General features: G+C 38.3%; 1 protein-coding gene and 1 long non-coding RNA gene across 9 annotated transcripts in view; one reads left to right on the plus strand and one right to left on the minus strand.

Moving 5' to 3' along the window:
• The window catches only part of LOC123615790 (uncharacterized), a 65,020-nt gene that overhangs the window by 31,580 nt on the left and 5,551 nt on the right, over positions 1-27,889 (plus strand). For 2 of the 4 annotated variants that reach the window (XR_006723511.2, XR_006723516.2), the window contains 2 exons: positions 16,819-16,919; positions 18,414-23,344. The exons of 1 other annotated variant lie outside the window; for it this stretch is intronic. This is a non-coding gene — a long non-coding RNA (uncharacterized LOC123615790). Of the gene's footprint in view, positions 1-2,693; positions 3,320-16,818; positions 16,920-18,413; positions 23,345-27,889 lie in introns of those variants that run through there. One more of the 4 variants, XR_006723517.2, reaches the window with a different exon arrangement.
• Positions 11,319-27,889, minus strand: part of TRPC4 (transient receptor potential cation channel subfamily C member 4) — a 167,781-nt gene continuing 151,210 nt past the window's right edge. For all 5 annotated transcript variants that reach the window (XM_045514098.2, XM_045514099.2, XM_074378079.1 and 2 more), the window contains 4 exons: positions 25,251-25,445; positions 14,232-14,273; positions 14,017-14,106; positions 11,319-12,316 (listed from right to left, as the gene is read on the minus strand). In XM_045514098.2, the coding sequence (XP_045370054.1) occupies positions 11,603-12,316; positions 14,017-14,106; positions 14,232-14,273; positions 25,251-25,445 (1,041 nt within the window). In that variant the 3' untranslated portion in view covers positions 11,319-11,602. The remainder of the gene's footprint in view (positions 12,317-14,016; positions 14,107-14,231; positions 14,274-25,250; positions 25,446-27,889) is intronic.

The raw sequence follows: 27,889 nt of genomic DNA on the forward strand, positions 1-27,889 counted from the left end.
TTTTTAGTTGATGTAATTATAACATTGGTGAACTTCTTTTTATATATTTGTGTATCAGTAATTTCTGACTTTTGAGAATCTTAAAAGATAATTATAATTCTTATTCATAATAACATCATGAAGAGTAAAATACCTAGGAATAAATTTGACAAAAGAAATACAAAACTTATATTCTGAAAGTTACAAAACATCGTTGAAAGAAATTTTTTTAAAAATCTAAACAAATGGGAAAACATCCCCTGTACATGGATTCGAAGATATAACATCCTTAAAATGATAATAATCCATAAACTGACTTACAGGTTCAGTGAAATCTCTATCGGAATTTCAACTAATTTCTTTGTAGAAATTGAAAAGTTGATTCTAAAATTCATATGGATTTGTAAGGGACCCAGAATAGCCAAAACAATGCTGAAAAAAAAAATAATCAAGTGAGGTAACTCACCCTTCTTGATTTCAAAACTACTACAAAGCAACAATAATCAAAACAGTGTGCTAACAAGACATGGATAAAATATATCTCAATGAAATAGAGTTGAGAGTTGAGAAGTAAGTGTGTACATACATCTAAGGTCAACTGATTTTTGACCAGGATAGAATGACCTTATGTTGGAGGAAGAATTCAACAAACCATGCAGAAGCAACTGGTTAGCCTCAACAAAAGGATAAAGTTGGAACCTTATCTCACTGCATATTCAAAAATTAACTCAAAATGGATCAAGGACCTAAATGGGAGAGTTACAATTATAAAAATTTTACAAGTAAACATTTGACTAAATATTCATGACATTGTGTAAAGATTCTTAAATATAATGTCAAAAGCATAAGCAATAAAAGAAAAATAGATAAATTGGACTTTGTCAAAGTTAAAAACATTTGTCCTTCACAAGACACCATCAGTAAAATGAAAATATGGCCCATAGAGAGGGTGAAGATATTTGCAAGTCGTATATATGATACGGAACTTGAATGTACAATATATAAAGAATTCTTAAATTCAGTAGTAGAAGACAAATAACTGAATTAAGAACGGGCAAAGGATCTGAAGAGAGATGTCTTCAAGGAAGTTATACAAATGCCAATAAGTACATGAAAAGATGCTCAACACCATTAGCCATCAGGGAAACGCAAATCAAAGCCACATAAGATCCTACTTCACACCTCATAGGAAGGCTAGAATAAAACACTCAGGAGAAAGAATGTTGGTGAGGAGGTGGAGAAATCAGAATTCTCATGCTCTGCTGGTGGGAATTTTAAACTTAAAGTGGTGCAGCCACTATCGAAACAGTCTGGCTGTTCCTCAAAGAATTGTATGCAAAGTTACCACATGACCTAGGAATTCGACTTCTAGATATTTACTCAAAAGAAATGAAAACATATGTCCACACAAAACCTTACAGCCGCATTATTTATAGCCAAAAGGTGGAAACAACACAGATACCCATCAACAGACAAAAGGATAAAGACAAAATGTATATATACAATGGAATGTTACTTGGCCAGACGAAGAAATGAAGTTCTGATACAGGTTACAACACAGATGAATCTTGAAAACATTATGTCAGCTGAAAGAAGGCAGTCACAAAACACCGAATATGTGATCAAATTCTTATGAAATTCCAGACTAGGAAATCTACAGTGACAGGAAGGAAACTAGTGGTTGCTTAGGGCGGGGTGGGAGGATAGGATGGTGATGGCCACAGGACACAGAGTTTCTTTCTAAGGTGATAAAAATGTTCTAAAATTGACTGCAGTGATGATTGCAACCTGTGAATATACTAAAAAACCATTGAATCTCACACTTTAAAAGAATGAATTGTATAGTACGTGGATTATATCTCAGTAAAACTATTGTAAAAGATAATTATTCTTCAGATGATAAAGAATGGCCGGAAAATTTAATATGATTGAATATAAAACATAGTCAGCTTTTTTAAAGATAAAATATAAAACTAATTAGAATTGCACTGACTTGTTTTGCTTTAGAAAAATTGAGAAAAAAGTACCCATTTATCATCTGCAGATTGGAGATTAGGCTATTTAAAACCACGAAGCAAAATCTTAAAAAAAAAAAAATCCTCTTTTTCAGAATTGAAAGGACTCACTTCTCTTTAATTTTGTAGTGCAAATGTGATGATTTCCACATCCCTTTCCATTTCTACTTCAAGAGAATTTTGTCGTGACAAACTCCTACATGAAATTCTTTAATGACTTTTAATTGTGCCCAGGATGAAAACCAACTTCTGAATAACTATTACTCATCTTTAGGAACTGACGTAGACAACACTTGTTCTCCGTACCCGTACTGGGTTAGGTGCTGCTCTTACAGGCTCCCCAGGGACCTTGTGCCCATCAGACTGAATTGTGATTTCCAGAAGATTCACCTTTTGTTAGTTCAGTGACTTTTTGGTTGATTATTTTTTTTCTCAGCATGTATTGGGATGCTTTCACAAAACGCATGCTTAATCAATGTTTGTGAATGAAGGAAAAATTGTTGCAAAGGGCAATTTATGAGGTGACTGGGTAAAAATATGAAGATGCTAATTGATTAGCGTATTACCAATTAAATTTTTTTTTTGGCATGAAAAAATCTTTTCTGTATTTCTTACTACATTTCTACCACAAAGAAGACGAAAATACAGACCTCATTTAACGATATTGTTTCTTTTCACATGGCTTGATGGATGATGAAGAAAAAGAAATCCAATCTATAAACCCTGACTGCCAGGCACCAGCTGTATGGAGAACAATGCAATTTCTAATCTCTTATAATGTGAAACGTGAGTGAGATTTTCCAGACTTGACTTTGGAGGTTCCTCTACAAAGTATATCTCATCTTTCTACCCCTGTTGTCGACCACAGGGCTGAATCTCTAATGGAGGGTGGCAGATAAGAAATGAAAGAAAGTAAAAGCAAAATTGAAGCTCTACATCACCTTGTGAATTGAGTGCCAGTTTCCAACTTTGTGCTTTGCAAAGTGGCCACTTTGCATTTTATCGGAGCAGAATTCCAATTATTTCCATCACTTAAGCAATTTGATTTCTTGCCTTATTTCCATTACAGAATCAAAATATTGGGATATTATATAGCATAATGATTTAGCCAAAATTCTAGTGTATATTTTTTTTATCGGTATTAGTGACACTTTTTCTAATGCAAGCCTGGGAAATGCCTTTAGTTACCATGGGAATGTTATGCCACACTGTTTATCATCCAGTCATTATTTTTTGTGTGCACTAAATCGCTTTGTTTAATGGGTCATATATATTCTCATGTACTTGTAATTTTGTTATCCTCATTTTATACGTTTACGTTAATAAATTACTTTACTTTTATACCCAAATTATTCTTTTTTGGTGATGCACTATTAAAGCAAGAAAGAAGCCTTTTAAACAAACGATTGGTAAGTTTAATGGTACATAACATACTAGCTTCAAATTTAGTGACTAATCTTCAGAAAATGAGGCTCAGATCCTATTTCAACAATCCCAGCCTTTTTCAAACAGCAACTGGATTTTGTGAAGAAGGTGCATATGAACATTTTTTTGTGTTTCTGGTTTTCAGTCATTTCACAGCAGTTTTCTCATTCTTTGTGGCTTCTCCACCTGATTCAGGAAGTTGAGAGGAGTGTAATGAAATTGAAATATTATTTGAGGTTTTTTTTTTCAAACTTCAGAATAGTTTGGCTATAATTTCTGGGGAACTAAATCGATTATGTCATAAAAATGATTTACTAAACTTGCTTTCTGTCACCCCAGTTTCACTACTACCTTCATGTTTACCTGTCATCAACCCTTCTCATCATTTCTTCTCTATGCACGTGATCTCACTCATCAAGGACTTTTTTCCTGTACATCTGAATATATGCTAAAGTACATGGAAAAAAAGAAATATGAAAATAACATTGTTAAATTACTGTTAAATATAAAACATAATGTAAAACATAATGGTATAAAGATTTTAGAAAAAAATAACTGAAGACCTTCATGATCTAGGCCGAGACAGGGGCTTCTGAGAACTGCCATAAAACATATGGCTGAAAAATTGGACTTCACTGAATTTAAAAATTTTGCTCTGCAAAAGACCCTGTTAAGAGGGTGAAAAGATGAGTTACAGGTTGGGAGAAGATATTTGTAACACACGTATCTAACAAAAGACTGGGATCTAGAGTATGAAAAGAGCTCTCAAAAGACTCAACGTGTTAAAAAATATAATAATAATCTAATTAGAAAATGTGCAAAAGACATGAACAGAAATTTCACCAGGATGATATACAGATGGCAGATAAGCACAGGAAAAGTCGTTCAACACCATTAGCTGTCAAGGAAATACAAATTAAAATCATGACAAAATATTAACACAACTATCAGAATGCATGAAATAGAACTTTGTGATGACACCAAATGCTGGCAAAAATGCAGAGAAGTTGACTCACTCATATGTAGCTGGTGGTATGTAAAGTGTGTGGCCACACTGGGATACAGGTTGCCTGCTTCTTGTAAAACTAAGCATGCAGCTGCCATACTACACAGCAGTCACAGTCCTGGTCACATCAAATCCTATTCATGAATTTTCACTGGATCTCTATTTGTAACAGACAAAAACTGGAAACAGCCCAGATGTCCTTCAGTGGGTGAAATGCTAAACAAATTGTGGTACACCCACATCATGGAATAAGACTCATGGAATAAGACTCAGCAAAAGGGAACACGCTACTAATACTTGTAACAACTTGGATGAATCTTCAGAGAATTAATGTTGAGTGAAAGCCACTCATGTCCCCAGTGATTACATATGGTATGATTCTGCACTTGTATGACAATCTTGAAGTGACGTAATTATAAAAATGGAGAATACATTAGATTCTCAGGGGTTTATAATTAAGGGGGGAGGGGCTAGGAAACGGATGTGGTTAAAAAAAGGCAATACCGAGTATCCTTGTATGGATGGAAGTGTTCTGTATCTTGACTATGGTTGTAGATACACAAACCTATATATGCGATAAAATGGCACATAACTAAATATACACACAAGCCCACCTACATGAGTACAAGTAAAACTGCAGAAATCTGAATAAAAATGGTAGATTATATTTATATCAATATTACATAATATTGTACTATAGTTTTGAAAAGTGTTTCTCTTGGGGGAAAAATGAGTAAATGGTACATGAAATATCTCTGTATTATATCTTGCGATTGCATATGACTCTATAATGATCTCAAAATTTTTTTTAGGGTGTAATGAAAAACAAAACAGAAGAGATAACTGTTCACTGAATATTTCATGGTATCTTAATTTTTTCCCCACATTTCCACTTTAGTATTTATTTGGTACTTATAACTTTAGAAGGATGATTTAGCACAGTTCAGTAATTTAGAGATAGATGGGACATTCTCATCCAGAAATTTCAGGCATCAGCAGATGACGTCTAAATGAGTGAAATACCCAGTTTGTGGTCGCTCCGCAGAAGCTATGGAAAAAAATATCAGTATCCTGTCTTCTTCTAGACCACAGGGCATGTTGCATCGTGAATGCTGAAGCAACACAGTTAGTTATTTCCTGGGCGTAAATTAAACCTAAGTACGTTGATGGTCTGAAAGGCAGTCAGTGCAGATAAACTCTTACTCCCAGAGTGGGGAAGTCTGGGTCATTATGTGCAGACTCAGGAAAATACAGTCTTTAAGAAAGAAGATGGTTGGTAAAACATTCAGACCTAAAGGAAACCATAAAAAGGATAGATCAGAATTAATTAAAATCCTGTCTTAAAGAAAAAAAAAAGTAATAAATGTTTAGCCCAATAATGAGCCAAGCCTGGAAGAACAGTATTTGCAAATGTTGGGGAAAGAGATATATTAATTCTTAAACAGCAAAAAGAAGTCCAGCGTGACTGAAGTTCAGTGTGTATGAAAGAATGATGCTGAGAAATGATGCTGGTACCATCACGTGGGGCCACTTTATGAAGGCCCTGCTGTGGAATCTGCACTTAAATACAAGGCAAATTGAAAGCTCTAGGAGACTGCAAATAGAGGAGCGCAGTGAACGTATTTGCCTTTCTGCCTCACTGTAGTCTCTCAAGTACTCGTCAAAACCTGTTGTTTGGCCCAATAAGTAACTCTTCCACAGAGCTTTTAGAATAACCTATGGATGTATTTCAAAAGGTAAAACAGCTAGTGAAGAACTTTCTTTGAATGGATTCAAAAGTCTCCGCTCTATTAAATAGAGCTAAGAAAGGCTTCCATGATATCCTGCTTGATGGAAAACAAGTCCCTAAGTTGTAGGTATAATATAATCCCATTCCTGATAAAAACAATAAAAAAAACCCCATAACCTATACATATTTATGTAATAATATATTTATGAAGGCAAAGGAAAATGGATGAAAAACAGCAAATGATTAGCAGTGATTCCATTGGGAATTTGGGAATCCTGGAGAGATGACATTTTAGTGCAGCCACATCAGTGTTTTCTGAGTAGTCGCATACATAAGCTCTAACCTAAGAAATTCAAATGAGGGAAATGCATGAATTGAGTGAAACAAATAGCACCACTGTCCAAGAGGAATGTCCTGCAAGTCACAAATGCGGGCCACATGTGTCTATTAAAGTCTTCTAGTAGCTCCATTAAAAGTTAAAAGAAACTTGGAGCTACTTTAATTAGTATATCTTATCCCAGTGCATCCAAAATATTATCATTTCAGCATGTAGCCAGTATAAATATTAATAAGGTATTTTAGTGGAAGCTGATGGTTTTGCTACTGGTGAATTTCACTGGCGGTGAAGACACAGCTTCACGGTGCATCAGCTAAAGGACAGCATGGCCACAGCCAGCCCTGGTCCCGTGGCCTCAGTGTTGGTTTAACTTCCTAGTTTCCAGCTGTATCATTTTGCAGTTAAAAAGCTTTAATGTTAGTTAATATAGTTTATTATTACCCATGTACATATAGAATGGTCACGAAACCTACAGGTTGAAGTGAAAATAATGAACAGTGTATTTTTAGAAAACAGTAGGGAAATCAGCTTAAAAAAATCTGTGAACACAAGTTTGTAGAGAAAAAAAGGTAGTATGATATTAATTCTAAAATTTAGCTGTGGGAAATTTAAACAACTATGAATATTTTCTAGTGAAAGAGACAGCAAAGAAGACAAAATTCCACAAGAATAAGAATTCATTGGCCAAGACTTTTATGACCTTGTGTCTTATCAGAATATCTAAAGAGATTTTCCTTTAAGCTCCAACTCAACTACTGAGTAGCTGAGTAGCTGGGTAAATATGGAAATTGTCATAAATGCCCTGAGCCTTAGTTTCTCCAGTTATATATGGAGAAATAATATTTAATATGGTTTTTTAAATTTTGAAAAATCATGTGATAGCACTATATAAACAAAATATATTGTAATATGTTGTGAAATAATTAGAATAATATTTTTGAAGTTAAATTTAAGGAGACTGCCAGGTATATTAAATTTCTAAATTCTATGGTTACTGAAAGTTCTGAATTTCAGAGAATAAAAAAACCAAAAGAAAAAAAAATACAGCTAAACTGAAGAAGTAATTTTCAAAATGGTGAAATATATTCATAAATTTGGCTTTTTAAAATTTGAGTTTGGGAATAACAAATACACACTACTATATATAAAACAGATAAACAACAAGGACCTACTATATAGCAGAGGAAACTATATTTAATATCTTGTAATAACCTGTAATGGAAAAGAACCTGAAAAAGAATATATGTATATATTCTTATATACATGTATAACTGAATCATTTTGCTGTACGTCTGAAACTAACACAACATTATAAATCAGCTGTCCGTCAATAAAAAAGGTTTTTAAATCTGAGTCATTGTAAACATATATATAGAGACGCATGGATGGTTTTTGCTAGGCTGATTTTTAGGGGTACTACTTAAACTGTTTAAATCAGCAGATGTCTAAACTGTAGAAGGTTCTGCTACAAACGCAATGCACAAATAACTAAGAATGAACGGATTTCAGGGCTCGATGTCTGCTCTTCAACAGAAAGACATGGGACTGGACAATCATTCACTCAAGTAAATGGCAAAATTACTAAAGATTGTTGAACAGTGGGAGGGGTGCATTTTTATACCACTGGTCACCTATATTCCTCCCCCATTGGCTGGAAAGCCTTGGAAATTGGCTGCTTCTTTGAAAATAGTAAGTTTACCACCCTTAACTCTTCATCAAATTTTTCTTTCTATTCCAACAGTTACCCAAGAAATTGCATTGTTTGGGTTTGTGTGCTTAATTACTAAAGTATGTCAAGTTGCTATCCAGGTCAAGGCAAGAAAGTGAGTATACTTTTGCAGTATTTTAATTGACAGCCTGTAAATAAAATATCTAATTTAAGAAATTTTGATATACAAATATCCAACTTACCTAACAGTTACATTCTGAGGATGATTATCACTTTGAAAAATATTTCATCATTTTACAAAATAATTCACCACCATTCTTTTTTTTTTTTTTTTTTTTTTGACATAGCCAGTTCCCTACTGGAGTTAATACAGATTTATTTACACAGATATTTGCAGGAATACATCTATCACAAACGATGAGGTGCATCTTTATAACATTCTTTCTTGTCAATGGGTTTTCCAAAACATATCTATGATAAGTGAAGTGCTGTGAATTGAACCTAATTCTGTGGAAGTTACACTGAATTTTCCAGATCTTCTTCCACCCAACCCTGGCAATAAGTAAATAAATAAAGATGAGTAACAAGAAGATCAAGAGGGCAGGAAACACAAGCAGCATTAATTATGAGTCCAAGTGTGATGTCCTACCTTGCTCTGGTGTTGAGGAACTTCTGGTGCTAGAAATATGAATAGAAATGAAAAGAAACTGCAAATTACTCATTTAAAAAACCTCAAAACCCTCTTTACTTTGCAAACCTGCTACTGTTTTATGTTTTCTTATTCTTTCCCTACTGTTCTTCTTCATCAACGCTACCCAATATCACTACAGATTTAGAATAATACTCAATTCTACGATGTCCGGTACAATCAATACCCAGTAGTTTGTTTAAACTCATAAATGCCTCTATCAGTGACGTCTGCCGTTTGTTAGAAACCATCATTTCCAGAGCACTGAAAAGCAGTTATGTTACCTGCGCCGAATAAATCCCTGTAATTACCACCATGTTCACCTGTAAAACATCGGAACCCTAACCTCTGATATAAATAAGCTACTAGGAAAAATTTGAGGGTGCCTTTATTGTTGGTGGTGGTATTTAAAGGAACAGAGGAAATCTGATACTAAATTCTGACAAAGTATGTGTCATGGTGATGTACGTGATCTTCACTGCGGCTGCGAGGCACGGGGAAACACACACACGCATAACAGAGACAGCAAAAAAGGAATCACTGAAAAACACCCCAAGGACTGAGACTAGGACTACAATTTCCCAACTACTGTATGTCTGACTTAGAAGAACTCAGGTATTTCACTATCTCCGAGGGCTTATTCTGAGTCCTAACATACTTGGGAGCAAGGTGTTCTCAAAGCAGTAAGAACATTCATTAAGCTTATTGGGTTACTCTAAAGCTCCCTGCCTCATTCTTAAATCCCTAGGACAAAAATCCAGATTTAAAAATGAGCAGTATCTCAGTGCCTCTGGCTTCCCTGAAAACGCTAAACTTTCAAATTGAATTCTGATATCCCATAACAAATATATTAAAAAATATATCCTAACTTTTCTAATGCAGTTAAATCTAAAGAATCGAATCCATGACATGTTTAATCTTGCACAATCTTTTGCTTTACAAGAAGGACATGAATTTATGGACTTTACCAAACTCATTCTCACTCAAAACATAGCATTTCAGAAGTGGTAATAGTAACGCTTATCTGTGCACGTTGTTTTGCTTGGTCTTTGCGCTGTGCGAGGCGGTGCAGGGAAGTGGTGAAGGGCAGGACCCGGAAGGACTCCTCAGGGCTTCATCACTAGCTGTGCACCTCAGCAGAGTTAGTGCTTCTTCCATTTCCTCATCTGAGGAAGTGGTGACAAGAGTAGCTACTTCTGAGGGCTGTCACGAGCAGTACCTGTGTGTTAACACACGCATAGTGCTTACAGCATGGGCCGGCATCGCTGCTGCTGTGCAGCTTTGTATTTGATGTGTGGTTACCAGAAACTGGGTTTTGTCCTACGATGCAGTCCTCGGTCGATGCTAAATCATATATGATTTGCCTAGTCCATGGAGGTAATTTTTGAAGTATAATGAACTCAGAGTGTTTCTATTGATTTGAAAGAAATGCTAATTGCGTGAGGTGAGGAAACTTCTATTTCCGTGATGGCTTAAAGAGACACAGGTTACATAATTTAAATTTTAAGGAGTTGCCAATACCTTTTTCATATCTGATGAAAACACTTCCTTTTCAGTGGTTCAATGAATGAGTATAATATAAGCTGAATTACTTTGTAAACAAGAGAAGAAACAAGCAATTAAGAATGTTGTTTCCATAGGGGAAACTATATGTCTTTACCTACTGCTAAAATTAATAATGATTTGGGGGTGGTTTCAATTTTAAATAAATATATACCAGTCACTGGGGGGAAGAAGAGACTACTAGGAGTTTGTACTTCTTTTGAATTATAACAATATCGCACTGACTGAAAATAGAATTTAACTTTGCTTAGATTTAGACTGTTAGAATGAATTCATTCACCTGGATACTATGAATGTCCAGTCATCTTGCTTTGTTTAAGATGCTTAAACTATTCTAATTTATTGTTACCTTTTTCTAGGGCTGAGAACTTATGCCACATTTTGGAAATTCACTTACCCACAAAGCCTCATACTTATACTGATTTGCAGATGAATCGGGAAAAAGGCATTAAAAAAACTTAAAGTGGAAAATTTTTCTGACAAAATATCATTAACAAATCGTCAGTCATCAACACTGATTAACACAAACATTTCTTTTACTTACTGAAAGGAAAAACGGGCAACCTAAAACTCTAGAAAGTATCCTTGACTTCCATTTCTAGAGTTTGATCTGGGCTTGGTGAGAGGAGGCTTGCTCGCTTTGATTGTGCACAGTAATTATTTACATGCTCTTAAGAAATAATTGGATAACATCTGGGTTTTAAAGCCAAACTGCAGGGCTGAATGAAAAGTAACTAAAGGTGCAACCATCCCTAGAGACCCTAAAAAATTATGAAAAGCTCTAATATTTCAGCTACATTTTTTTTGCATATAAAAAACTTATGATAGGAGTCCTCTACCACATATAATAAGTTGCATTTGTTTAATTGAAAAAGAGCTAAAAATTTCCTGTGGGTTATTGCAACAGTACAGGAATACAAGATGTGTTTATTTATTAACCAAAAAAAAAAAAAAAAAAAAAAAAAGTAAAACAAATTGTGAAAGCAAAAGCAGGCTACAAACAAGGGTTGTCGATAGACTTTGCTTGATTTAAACATCACACGTTAATATACCACGGTTGATAAATGCTATGAAGTGTAAGTTAGCATAGGCTAATTTACTTTTAAACATCTCCCCCCACCCCGTACACACACACCCAAAGCACTATGGAAAATGTGCGTTGTGGATGATAAACGCTTCCTCCTTCCAGGTTCACAGTCTTGTGGTCACATAATCCTCGTGGGTGACCGTGTCTGTGGCCTCGTAGTCTCGACTCGAGTCCTTGTCCTTCGCGTGCTTCTCCTTTGGTATGATCGGAACCGTGTCCTCCACCACCACCTTATCCGACTCGAACGAACCCACTGCCCTGCTTGCCTGTAAACCCAGGGAGTCCGTGTTTCTCTCTCGATGATCTACTAATATACACTGTTCGCTGAGCCCGGGGATGTTCAGGTCACCCCGGGAAGCTAATCCTCGAGATTCCAGGGGGATATTTCTCTCCGGGGGTCCTTCGGCTTGTTGGCGAGCAACCCCTTCCGAAACGGAGAAGATTTGGTTTGCATGTTGCTCGGCAGCGTGGTGTTTTGATCGTCTGTGAAACAGCCCGAAGTTTTTAATATCGGTCACAAAATTGACTTTCCTCGGCTTCTCCCTCGGGGGCTCCTGCACCACGAGCGCCGAGCCATTGCTCATGTGTCTCTCGGAGGCGATGGCGGCCGATCGCGGGTGAATCAGGGTGGTTAAGTCGAAGAGGCTGAAGTTCTTTTTCTTGTCCTTGCTGCTGCCTTCGTTGTCACTCTTCTCATCGGAGTCGACGGAGTTAGAAGACTCCTTCATGCCCTGAGCAGACTGTACCGTGGAGAGTTTGCTTCCTCTTAGTAAGCCCAGGACCTCAAAGCGGAAACTAGAAATGTCTTGTTTGAGTTCCTAAGTGAAAAAAAAAAAAAAAAAAAAAAAAAAAAAAAAAAAGACAAAATTAGCTTGCGACCTAAACGAATAAATATTAGGAAACATCATGTGCTCCTTTCATATCATGGGTCTGACCTGTCTTCACCCACTTCTGAGAGCTAGGATTCCACCCTGCTGGGGTTTCTGTTGAGAACTGTCAATTCTCTCACTGGTACTTGTATCATTTCTCTGTTGGAGTTCTGTAGTGACAAGGGACTTCCTAGGGTTGATGTAAAAAGAACCAGGAAGAATTTTCTTTTCCACCACTGTGTAGTGGAGTCTGTTGGTTTCTTTGTTGTTGGGTCTTTTTTTAAGTGAATGTGTCTATTTTCTTAAGCTTTTGGGGGGAGGGGGTGGGCAGGGGGAGGTAATTAAGGTTTTTTATTATTTATTTATAATGGAGGTACTGGGGATTGAACCTAGGACCTCATGCATGATAAACCTGCACTCTACTACTGAGCTATACCCACCCCTTCCCTTGTTGGGTGTCTTTCAGCCGACTATTTCACATCCTTTCTCTCCAAAATATTCATCCACTTTCAAGTCATTTCAGTCTCTCAGGGATGCATTTTTTTAGAGTTTTTTTTTTTTTTTTTTAAATATTGGCACAGTTTGCTGTCCAAAGGAATGCCTAAAACAAAATAATGAAAGTGGAATCTGCCCTTCCAAGAGTTGGCAGTTACTTTCAATTGTTTACTATCCTGGAGTTGATTTTATCCCAACATCTGGGTCTGCCCCTATCCCCTGGGAATTGTTGCAGAACAGACAGCATTTCCTACAACCATCCTTTTATCTTTCTGGACAACTGAATTCTCAGTCCTAACCTGACAGTGGCCTTTGAGGTGGCCTTCTACCTCTAACCTGTCTCCCAAAGCACCATGAATCATTTAATGCCAAAATTTGGATGTTGTGGCCCCAAAGAACATTTTGGATCCTAGCCACCTTTCAGTCTGTGCTTTTAGTTTTGCAATTTATCTCTTTTTACCTAACTCGCTGCTTATATTTATTCTGTCAAGCCTGCTGTTTTTCTTTGTCAAAAGTCTCCAGTAAGGTATTACATTTGTCTGTTTTTGCGTCTAAGATCTTATTGACTTCAGTCAATCTTCCAAAATCTCTAAAGACTCATGCAGAATAACAAGGGTATTTTACACACATGATATGAGCAAATGTATATTTCAGGTATTCCAATTCTCTGATAGAATTAAAAAAAAAAACCCCAAAACTGCAGGGAGAAAAACTATATGTAAAGTTACAGTTAAGCTCAAACTTTAAATTTCTTGCTACCAAAGCCATGCAGAACAGAAAGAAGGTTTTTGTTGTCATTGTTTTCAGCACCTTGGTTACTAAATGTTTCAGGTTTAGAAATCAGACTGAAAGTTTAAGAGCTAAAGCTTCCTCACTAGAGTGTGGCCAGGATCAGCAATCAGAATGCCACAGGCACTAGGATTTTTCTCTGCCTCCAGATGGGCCCCCTTGATCTTTCAAATTAAGTATGTTTCAAAACAATGCACTTTGCAAAGAAATTTAACCACTTTTTTTTTTTTGATAATTCAATAGGGCTTTAATTTAAAAATCAGAAGACAGATAGAACACATGGCTAACTCAAACTTTTAGTGTGCTGTTCCCGGTTCCATGCTCAGTGGAATCTGCATCTCAGTGATGAAGATGGAGGTGGTTACCTTAAAGTTCTCCTCAGTCAGGCCTTCTTCAGTTTTGGCGTCTCTAATCATAGCGGCGACATACCGCTTCACCAGGTTCCTCATAACTTCCTGAGGCATTTAAAAACAAGAAAATTGATTTTCAGTACATAAATATGACTTCTCTCTTGAGTCAGTTCTAAAGACAAGATTGTGCTTTATTTTAATGCAAGTTTCAAGACAGAAGAATAACTTACTTGATATTGGTGATGTCTTCTTAAATTATCAGCCGCTCGCCTCTGAAACGGAGAAGGGACATTTACTTTTCGGTTACAGTGATATTTTATCATTCTGTAAAACAATTCCTTGTTCTTTTAATCAAGGATATTATTTTCCTCATTCCTCCAAAGTAGGAATTTTACTGGACAATGGACACGCTAGAGAGCGTGCTTCATATGAATCCAAAGAATGATCCCAAAATGCAAGGTTATAATTCCTGCGGCATTTAATATACATATGTTAACAATGATGGCAAGATTGTTCTTTTACTATAAGGTGATGGAGAATTAGGTAATCGTAGTTATACCAACTCTATCCCAAATCACTTACAATGATGCTACGAGACTCAGATGGGACATCTCATATACAAAATGAATGTCAAATAAGAATAACTGATAGCATAAAAAGTTAGCATTATATGAAAGTCTTCATGAATATTAACATAGCAACATTAAGCACTGAGCCATGATACACAACGTGTAATCAGGAACACTGTAAGACAATAAACTCCCCAACACTTAATTTCAAGCACACGTACATTAAGAGGAGATTGCTTTTCTTAATTAGATGGTTGAATTTAAAATCAAATCAAATCAAAGATTCTGTTCAAAGATAGTGTTGATTAAATTTTAATTTTTAAAACAAATGTAAGTCCAAGCTGTCATTCTGAAGAGGTCAGAATGGTTTGGGAGCAGAGCTGGAGTTAGTACAAAGCTGTGATTATGGAGGGCAGAATGGAGAGAGATGTTTAACGACTTTTTAAAAAATCCATTATAAATTGAGTTAAATAATAAAGAACAGTACAATTATATACTTGCAGATTTCACAAGTATTCTAAAGCTACTAGGAAAAAAGCTCTCATAATCCTAATTTTATGCAAGTTGAACTAAATATCAGTATTGATTCTTAAGAAGAAAACTGGGCAAAGCAATCTAAAATAAAAATACTTCTGTCACAAAGGAATGAATTTGGTAAACTGAGAAGGCAAAAGAGGTAACATATCTTGGGTTTAAACAAGTCTTTTGATCTTGTTCCTTACTAAATACTTAATCATAGGCTGATAAAATGGAATTTTGAAAAGGGCTGTGCGTACATCACTGTGAAATGATATTAGGAAAAAAAAGAAAACAATTCAAAAGAAACTGCTTTTTCTCTTTAGGGGAATAGGGGAAAATGACATTTTCACTGGCCATGAAAATGGATTTGTGTTTCATGACTGTTAGTGACTTTTAGAAGCAGATGAGACAGTGTGTAACTTTCTAAAGACCGCTAACGGTTTGAGTACATTCAATTTCACATGAATCTTAAGAAACAAATTTTCAATATGATTTTGGGATTCATTAAAAGACTGGGAAATTTGAAACTTAGTACAAAATTAGAACATCTTGAAAAAAAATCATGGGAATTTTAAGACTGGGCCACAAGATGGAGATATGTGACCCTTATTGAGATCAGCTGAAATCCCAGACAAAAAGCACTTCTGGAAGGAAACAGGCCTTTGAGAACTTCTTAAGTTTTCTTTCAGTGAACACAAATACTAAAGCAGACTGTATACTAGCTTCTTTGGCATTCTGGTGTAAATGTCATACAGGAGATCGTATTCCATGATTTAAGTAAATAGAAACTCGGAATTTAATACAGAATTTAGTCAACTCAATTTTTATCATCTTGGGGTTCTATAGCATTTCGCTAGTTTAGTCTTTAAAAAACCAATAAAAAATAGTCAGCAGAGAGCAGTTTGAAGTCATGACAGAATTAGAAAATTAAGAGCAATAAGTGAACATTATCATAACGCATTTTAGCATTAAAGAGATCACAAATTGTCTTGCCTTTGGTACAACCTTAGTCACATACAAATTTCAAAATTTGAAAACAAATATAAATAGAGCAAATATCACACTTTAAAAAATAATTCCAGGTTTATTTTTTTAGGATAAAAAAATTTAAAACAAAATAGCCTGGCAGAAGGAACATAGAACAAGTTTGCTATGATAACTTTCAGAAGTTATTCAATATCCACAGCCCAGGTTTAAGGCTAAGCTAATCTGGTTGTTTTTGCCAACCAGTTTGTTACCACACCTATATGGGGATACGACGGAACAAGTTTTAGTCTTGTGAGTGAGGTGGTATAAGCCAACTGCACTTGAATCTCCTGGAAAATAAGGATGGATGCGGTTAACCATCTTCTGAATGCTGAAAACAAAAATGAATGCAATGAAAAGAGTTTGGAGCAGAGAAAGTTTTACTGCAGGGCCAAGCAAAGAGAATGGGTGGCTTGTGCTCAAAAACTCCGAACTCCCCAATGGTTGAGGGGGGGAGTTTTTACGGGCACAATTTGAGTTGAGGGCAATGGGGTTTGTGACTTTCTTCTGATCTGTTGTTGGTGATCCAGGACGCCTGTGCTCAGCCTGAAGTTACCATCCTCCACCTGGGCGGGGGCTTTAGTTCTTGCAGCAGAACTCAAAGATACTGTTATGTATATTTCTTCTGGAAGAACCAGGTCCCTGCCCCAGGGCTGCACTTTTGTTTCTCAACTGCTCCTCCTTTGTTTCTGTATTCCCCCAGCTCTGCTAGCAGTTGTTTGAATCTGCCCTTCGGAACTCAGAGGAGGTCTTAGGAGGCTGAAGACTTTTTCCTACAAACCAGAAACAGGGGACAGGGAACAGGTTTGTACGGGGACTGCCCCATAGGGTCCTGCTCGGTTTGTCTCTGTAAATCCTCCCTTTCCTCCTCCTAGCTTCTGGTGCTGTCTGCCAATCTCTGGTGTTCCTTGGTTTGCTCCTGCACAATTCCAGTGTCTACTTCCATCTTCATACGATGTTCTTCTTGTGTCACCTGGTCACGTTCGTATGAGGTCTCTACTCCAGTATGACCTCATTTTAACTAATCACATCTGCAAAGGCCCTATTTCCAAATAAGGTCATATTCTGAAGTGCTGGGAATTAGGAGTTCAAAATATCTTTTTTTTATTTGTGGGGGAGACACAATTCAGTCCATACGAGATGTACTCTTTGCAATAAACATAATGATAATTTTTGGCAATTGGTGACATCATTCAATATTATGTAACAGAGTGACCACCAACAATAACTAGCATGTTTGCAGCCTTTTTATTGGGGAAATTTCAGCTGAGCGTCAAAAATATTTACAATCATAAGGGAAGGCATTACATCTTATAATTATCACGGGAAGTGACCAAGAACAGAATTGACTGATAGGCGTTTATGAAAGTGTGAATGAAAAATGTTGCCTGCCGTGTCAGTAACCAAAGGATGCTGCAGCCATCAAGCCTCTACAGCCGCCCCTACCCCTCTGTGGTGGACGATGGAGACCAGTGGGTTGCTGGCTGCCAAGCCATCAGCCACTGCAGCCACCCCTAACGGTGCACCCTGAGGGGAAAGAACCTGATACAGTCCCTGGATAGCTAAGGTGCATATCAAAGGAATGGTTTAAATGAGCCCTGATTTTTGCATCTTCCCACACAAAGGAAAGAGCTAAATTCATTAACTTGAGAGCAAAACATAATTCTCAGCTTTCAGGTTGTGCATTTTTTTTTCAATTGACAAAAGTATTATGATAAAGGACATTTCATTTAAAAAAAAAAAAACCTAAGGGGAGAGGAGGTATTTAATTTTTTCAAGCTATTCATATGTTAAACTTTAATTGATAAATGACCTGCCATGACTAGGGGTTCTCCAGCTTTACTAAAAAATAATAAACTGGGTGGAATTAGATCACGGTAAACCTAGGTTAGAAATAAAGACATTTTCTGTGAATGAGTTCATGTTTGCAACATTACTGGGAAATTTGTGGAGCTGCATTTGGCAGCTTTTAAAGAAAATAACTTAGGTTGATACTGAGCAGGACCCTGTGGGCCCCCCAACCCCTGCCTCTTGTTTATAGAAAAGCTGAAGTCTCCCAGGCTCCGTGAGTCATGGAAGAAGAGCAGGGTCCAGCAGTTGATGAGGACAAGCCTGCAGGCACTGGGGGAAAGCAAGGACTCTGATCACCTACCAGCGATTAATTGCAGTTGCTCCCCCATCTCCCTTTAGAACTTTCAGGGCTGAACAGAATCTTTGAAGTTCTTTTTAGGGGGGGATGCTGGGTCCACTAGATTGCAGGCATTCTAATTAAAAGCAACTTTTCTTTTTGTTGCCAAGGCTGTTGCCCTCAGGATCACACCCCTGCCCCTCCCACGAATAGAAACCAATTATTCTTAATCTAAGTCTCAGGAGGCAGCTGCAGAGAAGAAACAAGAAATGGTTAGAACCAGTGGAGCCCAAGATGGTGGTGGGTCTGACTTCCAGTGGACCTTGAGCCTCATCGTACGCTCATTATAATGTATCAGCACGCTAAGTGGCACACCCAGCAGTGCCATGACAGTTGATGATTGCCATGACAACAGCGAGAAAAGCCCATACAAGGACTGAAGAGCCTGTACAGGGATTGACTGGCTCCATCTCAGCCAGAAGGAGGACGCGATGGTGGAAGCCTCCCATAAAAGTCCCGGTGGCCCGGCCCGGGTGGAGCTGTCTCTGCCGGCCAGCCTGGCTGACAGCTCCCCGCTAGAGTGCTTTTCTTCCCTTCTCCCTGCTTGAGCACTTTCCTGCCTTTTTCTCTTTTGAGAAATAAAGCAGCCTTTTCACTTTGTCCCTCTACCTGTGCTTCGAAATCTTTCACAGCTGGCGGCAAGGACCCACAACTTGGCGGGCCTCTAATTTCAGGGGTCTCATTATCCGCTAACAGTTGGTTGTCTGTTATGTTTAAGATGGGGAAAATGCGCTGCATGACCAATCAGGGACTTTCTTCCCTTAACCTGATGTCTAGGGTAAGTATTTTGGAGGGAGCTGTGGCAGTTTTCTTAATTAATTACATTGGCAGTCTGGCACCATGCGCAGAATATTCCTTGGCAAGGTGGCTGTCGACGCAGGTGCCCAGGGCACACCTGGGCACCGCATGAACAGAGCTCTTGGTTTGCAAGTTCCTCCTGATTCATTAGGACAGGACAATGGCAGTATTCGGATCACAGGGCTAATGATAAAGGAAAAGACCAGCTAGTGAGATGCCTTTGCTGCCGCGAGGTAACTCCGCATTTCAGTGGACGTGTCAGGTTGCTTCAGAGCGGCAAGGGTTTCGCAGCTGTGAAAGGAAGGGCTGGGGGGCCAGCTGTGACATTTTTCTCCCTCTTCATCTGCCCTTTTCTCCGGGGCCACCGTGTGAGGTGTCGGGCTCCCTTCAGGTACTGGCTCCCTGCAGTCAATTGTCAGCGCCGCTTTCTTTCATAGCCACTCTGGCTTTGGTTTATCACTGGTTTTAAGCCCATGAATTATGCCTTTTATTCTCTGCTTTGCTCAGTGGCTCCCTTAGGGAGGCAGCTTGCTGTGTTCATCTTTTAAAAACAAGAAAAAAGGCAAGAGGCCATTCCAGGATGTGGTCCCTCTGTCACGACTGCAGCTGGGCTCATCCACAGACGATTCTGCATATTGTTGTCTGTACACTTGCTTTCTAAGCATATAAAAATAAGTGATCCAAAATGCTAAGGTCGCCTTGTCAAACCGAGTATTCAGGATCTCACTCTTGAAATACCAAGAAGAAATCCCTTCCTCCACATCCCCACTTGGAAAAGAGAATTTAATTAAAAGGTCCCATCAGCAAATCTTACAGCAGTAAGTGAGGGATTGAGAGGTACTCGTGCGTGAGCACGGTCATGTCTGAAGATGCGTTAGGAGGTAGGCACACTGTGAGTCATGATGATTAAGAAACTATATATATTGATAATTATCATATAAAATGACATCTGACCACATGATCCAGCAATCCCACTCCTAGGCCTACATCTGGAGGGAATTCTAATTTGAAAAGATACATGCACCCCAATGTTGATAGCAGTACTATTTACAATAATAGCCAGGACATAGAAACGAGCTAAATGTCCATGACAGATGGCTGGATAAAGAATTGTGATATATATACAATGGAATACTACTCAGCCATAAAAAGAATAAAATAATGCCATTTGCAGCAACATGGTTGGACCTGGAGATTGTCATTCTAAGTGAAGTAAGCCAGAAAGAGAAAGAAAAATACCATATGCTATCACTCATATGTGGAATCTTAAAAACAAAACAAAACAAAACAAAAAGATACAAATTAACCTATTTGCAAAACAGAAACAGACTCACAGGCATAGAAAACAAACTTATGGTTATCAGGGGGTAAAGCGGATGCGAGGGGATAAATTGGGAGTTCGAGATTTGCAGATACCAACTACTATACATAAAATAGATAAACAACAAGTTTCTTCTGTATAGCACAGGGAACTCTATTCAATATCTGGTAGCGACCTAGGATAAAAAAGAATATGAAAACAAATACATGCATGTATGTATGTGTACGACTGAAACATTACGCTGTATGCCGGAAACTGATACAACACTGTAAACTGACTATGCTTAATTAAAAAAAAAAAAAGCAGATCACTAAGAAGGGGGGGAAATGATGTCTGAAAGGCAAATCCTATTAGCATTTTTTCTTTAGTAACAATCCATTCTCTGTTCCTAATTCTCTTTCAGTGACTTAACTAAAAGTATTTCTGTGGCAACTGGGCACAGAATGAGTGTCCCGCCTGGAGTCCCTTAGCTGAGTGATGCTAAGTGACCCTAACAGAGAGAATGTGTCATGTTCTTCTCACTCCGTGCTCAGGAGAAAACTAGAGAGTGGAAAACATAAAACTAAAGAAGTTAAAACCATTTTTCAGGACTTTGTCAAAAGACCTAGTATTTTTGGGTTCTGTATATTGCCCATTAATTTAAGCATTTTGTTTGGAAACCTGGTCTATGGTATTAAAAATGTTTCATATTAGTTGAAATTTTAGCCACGTATTATTGCATTTGTCTCTTTTTACTTTAATTAAATGATCCAGACCTCTTGAGGAACAAACATTGGCTTTTAGTTTAAAAAGCTGAGCTAGATACCAATGCTTTTTTTGACAGCAGTTTCTAATTAAAGTTACAAGCCGGAAATGCTTGTTGAAGTGGAGATCCCTGATGATTGTAGGACACGCTGAATTTTGCAACCAGTGTTTTAATACTGAGAAGGATATTGACTGATGAAATGTGTTAAGCAAAAAATTCGACAAGCGATATAAAATGCCAGAAGCTAGAAAATGTTTCTTCTTTTGTTACTGAATTTTCAATAGGCTGCCTCTTTGGTGGGATTTTCATGATTTCCCAGACACAAGGCATTTCTCAATAATGAGTTTGCCTCCTACAATAAAAGTTTTGCTCAATAAAGCATTTCTGTTTTATTTATGCTCTCTCCCATAAAGCGTTCCAAATGAAAGGTTCATTTACCTGGAACTCCCATCTCCCGTAAAAGGAAGTTGAAAGTTAAAAAAAAAAAAAAAAAGTTAATGAGTTTCCAGGGCTAGCTGTCTCAGTATTATCCGGAAGCCATAAAGAGCAAGGTGAGATCACCGATGATGGCCAGTGAAATTAGCCCTGAGGAGCACTGGCTTCAGGCTTCCAGAGAGCAAGGGAGTGGGCACCAGCGTGACATTCAAGCAGCTGCTGGTGACAAGAGTCAGTGAATCACAAGTGGGAAGGTTTGCAGAAAATGCCTCCAAGAACGTATAAACTCTACCTCCGGTTCCACTTCAGTTTTCTGCTTCAAAAATGTGGCATAAATAAAAGCAAGTTGGGATGAGAGAAGGTAAGGCAGCCTGGTAAGGAGGTCCAGGAGTCTCAGAGGCTGCTGGAAACAGCGGTAGGATCTGCAGAAGGTGCTGAGAAAAATCCAAAGATGGACCCACAACCTGGAAGGTATTGTTGCATGGTCATCAGACTCTTCAGGGAACCAAGACGGGACAATAGGAAGCACATTAGACAGGAAACAAAAGACTCAAGTTTTGGTTTTTGTTTCTATTTTTCCCCCAAGCTACGTCACCTGAAACACTGGGCAAGGGAAACAAGCTCTTTTTTAAAGGACGTGATTGAGCTAAATGATTTCTAAGCTCCTTTTGAAGTGTCATGCGATCTTTAAGTCATGCCTTGGTTATGCAAAGTGACTGTCATTGGTACTTCAAAGCCACCTTTTAGTTAATGGACAAGTGTACATCTCCTTGTCTTCATATGTCTACCCAGGGGCCATCAGTTGGATTAACCTTACTGAAATGAATTCACAGCAAAATTGATTGCTTTTGGCATTATTTCCTTATGTAACTCCTCCTTTAATATTACAACCCTCAATTTACTTTTCATTTATCTTTTATTTTTCTTTATGAATACTTCATATTATTTATTTCCATTTACAACCTCGATGTATAAAGCTCAACTAAGAGTATGCAAACCAAAATACGTCCTCATTCTGGAAAAGCAGTCCAGGTAACAGGTAGATTTATTGCCTTCAGTTTGGTTAGGTTGGTGATTGCCCAGCGCCTCAGCTTGGCAGAGAAGAGGGAGGATTGAGAGGAAGGGGGACAAGAGAGATGACTCACAGTGTTTATTTAGTTTTGTCATAAATTCCCAAAGCATGAAAATATCCATTACCAAAAGTTAGTAAAATTCACAAGGCTAGGGAAAAAGGAATGGTTTGAGGTCACAATTCATTGTGAATCATCTTTCTATGCCTCAGTTTGGATCTAAATATTCAAAGTTGGAGCTAGAGACTTAAAAAGAAATTTGTTTTTTTGACCAGTAGTATATGAGAAAGCTCTTTAACTTATGCCATTTACCCTTTGAATGGTTGCTTTCATGGGAAGCCCAAGTCAATGTTAAGCTCCTCTTCGTATCTAAGAAATGATGGTAACAAGATTCTTAAAAATATGTTAACAGTGGGAGGATGCTGGGGGCGCGGGAGGGAGAGCTGGAAGTCAAACTCTTAGAGTGGTCCTCCATTATTTTGGTGGTAGCACAGATGGATCTCTTAAAATATTAGAGCAGGGCCCTACATTTTGTTACAAGTTCCATGGTATCTTAAAACCCAAGATTCCTTCTGCAATTACCTAAAACGAAAATATTAAAGGCAAATGTCTTTTGGGTGTGGCATTTATTTTTTAGACCCAGAAACCCTTCTTAAATTGAAATACTCCTATGAGAGATAGTATGATAAGCTAGTGTAATAATTAATACTTTTTTCAAGGATTGAGTAAATAAATTTCTGACGAAGTTAAGAATAAGATGAGAAAAAGGACAAAACTATTTTGATGGGGAAGGGAGTAAGCCAACCTGGCTTCTCTGAAACCCTTTCCTGTCTATCTCAAGGACAACATCAATTATTTGTCACACTGGTCTCATAGCATCTTGTGTATAAATATATGGTAATGTTAAATATGTCATGCAACATGTATTACGGTAATACGCTCTCATGTCCTTGTCTCCCACATTAGAAATGATGTCCTCAAGGATGGAAGCTATGCCTCTGTACCGCCTCTCACTCTAGCTCCCACTCAGTTACTGGCAGGTGGAACACATACCATGATTGCTTATTAAACTCAAGTCATTCCATTTATTTTATGCCCATTTTATTAAATTGAACTAATTTTTTAAGAGTGAAATCAAACATTTGGAGTAAAATAATTTCACCCATTCTAAGGTCAGTGATAAAGTCTATAAATGAGGATGAGGACTGCAAGAGAAGGTTGCATTATACTCTGACTTGGGTTTCTAATATCAGATATACGCCCGCACTTCCAGGTTCATGGAGAGACAGTTTATAAGAAAGAACATAACAGCCTTGCCTAACCACCTCTCTGTTTGCTATACTTTCTTGCCAGTCAATTTGTCTTTAGATTAAAATTGTTACTGAGATGACAGGACCATCAAGGCCATTTTCAGGAGAGAGAGCCCCATTCGATGCTGGTAACAATGCTGGTGGGTGATGGAGTTAACAGCATAACTAGATCATAAACTAAGTCAAATAAAATTTAAAATGAATTAATTAATTCTTTAATGGGGATACTGGGGATTGAACCCAGGACCTTGTGCATGCTAAGCATGCACTGTACCACTGAGCTATACCCTTCTGCCCCAAAATAAATTAAATTTTAATTAAATAACTAATATTACTTAGTGATTCTAATATAAAGGCATATTAGAATACTTCCAAAGCAACTTCTCTGAGAAGGTTCAAGTGATGAATGAATGTTAGGGTGGTAATTCCCTAAACATCACTAGGAGAACTTTGAAAATTAGGGAACTGAGTGAGAAAGAAATGAAGAATGACTTATCCCAGGTCAGTGGGTTGGCTGGAACAAAGCCTTACCTCCATGCCTCTTGTGTTGGAATTGCCTGAACTCTTGCTTTCCAATTTGAAAGACACTGTCATGGGAAGTATGATCTTCCAGTAGAACAGAGGCACGGCTCTGAGTGGTCCTAATATTTTTTAAAACCACAACTTCTTGGCATTTAACATGATTGAAAGAGGAATCAAGACGTTGAGCAATTGAACCTATTCTGGAATCACTGTTCTTGAATACGGCACAGCATTTTCAAGCTATAAATTTTGTTCAATCACTTAGTTGAGGCATTTTAATCAAACATTCTATGCTCTGCGCAGGGACCTATATTAGGCAGTGAGAATAGAAGGTGACTGAAACAGACCCCTTCCCTCCAACCCAGAGAGAGAAACAGACAATGAGAAAGTCATGTCACAAGTGCCCAGAGGCTGGAATTCTGAATAGAGCCCAGAGTTAAGGGTCTACAAGAGAATGTGCTAATTCCCTGATCCCTGACTGGTGGGGCTGGGAGATGCCTGTGTGAAGTGTGCTTCCTCTTAAAATCACAGTGACTGCCCTCGGTGGAGGATATGGGTTTGGGAAGCCATAGTTAATCCCAGTTAACCAGGCAGTTTCTTAGACACAGTAGCTGTGTAGTAAATGTTCACTGAATGCAACCAGGAGGAACCAAAAGGCTAAAACGCAAAAATATTCAGTAAGGAATCCAAACAGACTCAAGCACACAATTGAAACAAACAGGAATGCTAGCATGCTGTGTTCTTACCCCTATGGTTCCAAAACTTTCTGGCTTTCTTCTCATCTTTTTCTTGCACAGGTGGGTCCATATCCATTTGATCAGGTACCAGAGAGACTTGGGGCTCGGGATGACGTTGAAGGGAGTAGGCAGGGTGCCCCCTTCCTCAAAATAACTCATCCAAAGCTTTGTTCGAGCAAATTTCCACTCTATGTCTGCATGGTCCTGAGCAGGAAAAGATGACAACTGCTGACAGGTTTCTTAATTAATAAGGTGAGAGAACCCTCACAGAGAGCCGGTAACCTGACTTTGAGTGGCTCTTGGAACATTAATTAAGTTGCTTATCAAAGCACCGCCGACTCCCGGAGATAGTCACCTGGATGTTTCAGACAACGGCTGACCATGGAGAGGAGTCCCCGCTCTCTTGTCACTTTTCACCCCTCCCTCTTCTCGGAAATGGACATGTAAAGTAATTCCATGTCAAAGAGACTGCAGTGGTGAGTGGTGACTTGATGATGAATCCTCACTTCTCTCAGTGTCACTAGATTCTGGCCGCGAGTGGGGCTTTATGTCTTACCCAAGGCCTTGAACCCCGACCTAGGTGCATGCTCACAGATTAGAATTCTGGTGTTTCCAGGAAAAGTCCTGCTTGATATGCTTCCATGTGAATCCACCTCATTCACCTTGAGGCAACAGGAATAAACTCAGAGAGAAGTTCCTCTAACAAATGTGTAAGAGGGCCTCTGACACGGTATTGACCTTGACATAAACTTGGCCAAAGAGGAGCATGGCTAGCAGCTGCCTGCAAGCCTGAGGCCTCCGCCCAATTATTTATTAATGATTCCACTTTGTGAGTCTCCTGGAAAAACTTAGGAACATTTGTGGCAATGAGATATGGGCCAGCCACTCTCCTCTTAAATTAACCACAAAGCTTATTTAAGAAGAAAATCTGGAAAGTAGGAGGTGGTAGAAACTAGGCAAACACACATTTTAAGAATTCAAAATAGTTCATGTTAACCCATTAATATTATCCAAACAAACTCAGAATTTCGAGTAGACTATTGGCCTATACTTTGTTCTGAGAGTCCTCACTCACTGTCTGCTGATGAATGCAGATGTTGTGCATACATTTCTCCTCTGAACAGTGCGGATTGTAGTCTAGACACTGGGCAGACTGTGCTTTCAACAGGCATCACCGTATCCAGAAAACGCCTGGTCTTCGTTAGCAAATGTTTGATTGATGGATGGATCGATTGTTGGAAGCACAGTTTCCCTCCCTTGTTCTCTCCTCTTCCCTTTCGACCTCGTACTCCATCTTTCTTTCTAAGCAAGCTTATCGAGTCTGCTTTAATGAAGAAATGCAGATATGGTTTGCTGCAGTCATGGGGAACGGGACTGAGTGAAATTGGCTTAAGGTCATAAAGAGGCAGTCACATAGATGACATGTTAGCCAGTGAGTAGCTTCAGTTCCTTCTGATTCTCAGGGAGTCACAAGTTCAGGACTATCCTGACCTCATTCTGTTCTCTTCCTGCTGCCACAAAGCAGACTCTTCCCTTGTTCAAGGTTTGGGATTCTGAAAGGGTCTGTAGCAAAATCTCTAATGGTTAGAAAAACGAGGTGAAAAGTTCCAGGCCTGTGATGGCTAAGTCATCTCGCTACCCACCTTCTAACTCGTAGTCAATATTTAAAGCTTTGCTTAGGTACTTCCTCTCCTAGGACCCTGCCTTGACTCCCATCAGTCTCAGCCGCCTCCTCCCCCAAGTCCATATCGTGGTCCTCTTTTCTGTACTTGTCTCAATATTGAAATTACTGAATTTTTTTCCCTACTGCATGACTTTTTCCTTGAGGCCAGGGACTTCATTCTTCTGTGTGTCCCTAAAGTCAACCATATTCCTGGCATATACTAGTGCACAATAAATATTTGATCTACAAACAAAGGAGTGAATGAGAAGCAGGCTTCAGACATGGGCTGCATGATCACTTTTGCCTTTCAATGACTGCATTTCCCCCTTTTTTTTTCATGCTTTACCCTAAAGATCTGAGTAAGGGGTAGCATGACAAAAAGAGAGACTTTGGGGTAGATCCCGCCACTGTGGGGCAAGTGAAAATCAAACACTTGGCATGTTCACGCTCCAAGGAGGCATCGTGTGCAGGATGCTGGGGGAACACCTGTCTCAGGTTCTCAGTGCCTGCTCCCCTCTCAAGTAGCTTTAGAGTTTGGGCGAAAGAAAAATTGAGGTTTGAAGATCATTCTCATCTTTATAAGAAGTCACCTAGAAGGACACACCTTACCCTGAAGCAAAAAGAAAACATTATACTATTCTTGAATAATATTCTCTTCTTGATGAAATTGATGCATTTAATAGCATCCGAATTGTATATACAGCTTCTCTGTATATAGCTTGATAATTAGAGGCTTTCTAATATTTTTGGAAAGGTGATCTGGAAAATAGAATCCACATTTTGCAAATGTGTTGACGAGAGGAATACAGAACTTTTGAAGAAAAAAATATATATATTTGGACTACCTATGTATATATATGGACTATCTAAAAAGTTTCAGTTTGTGAGCTGCTTAAATGGAGTTCCACAAATTCAGATCTTTAGCCTCAAATCCTAGGACCTAGGTGTATTCAGTGGGAACATTTTAGTCTCGGAATCAGTAAAT

Source organism: Camelus bactrianus, chromosome 14, assembly GCF_048773025.1.
Source record: "Camelus bactrianus isolate YW-2024 breed Bactrian camel chromosome 14, ASM4877302v1, whole genome shotgun sequence".
In the NCBI taxonomy this organism is placed as follows: Eukaryota; Metazoa; Chordata; class Mammalia; order Artiodactyla; family Camelidae; genus Camelus; species Camelus bactrianus.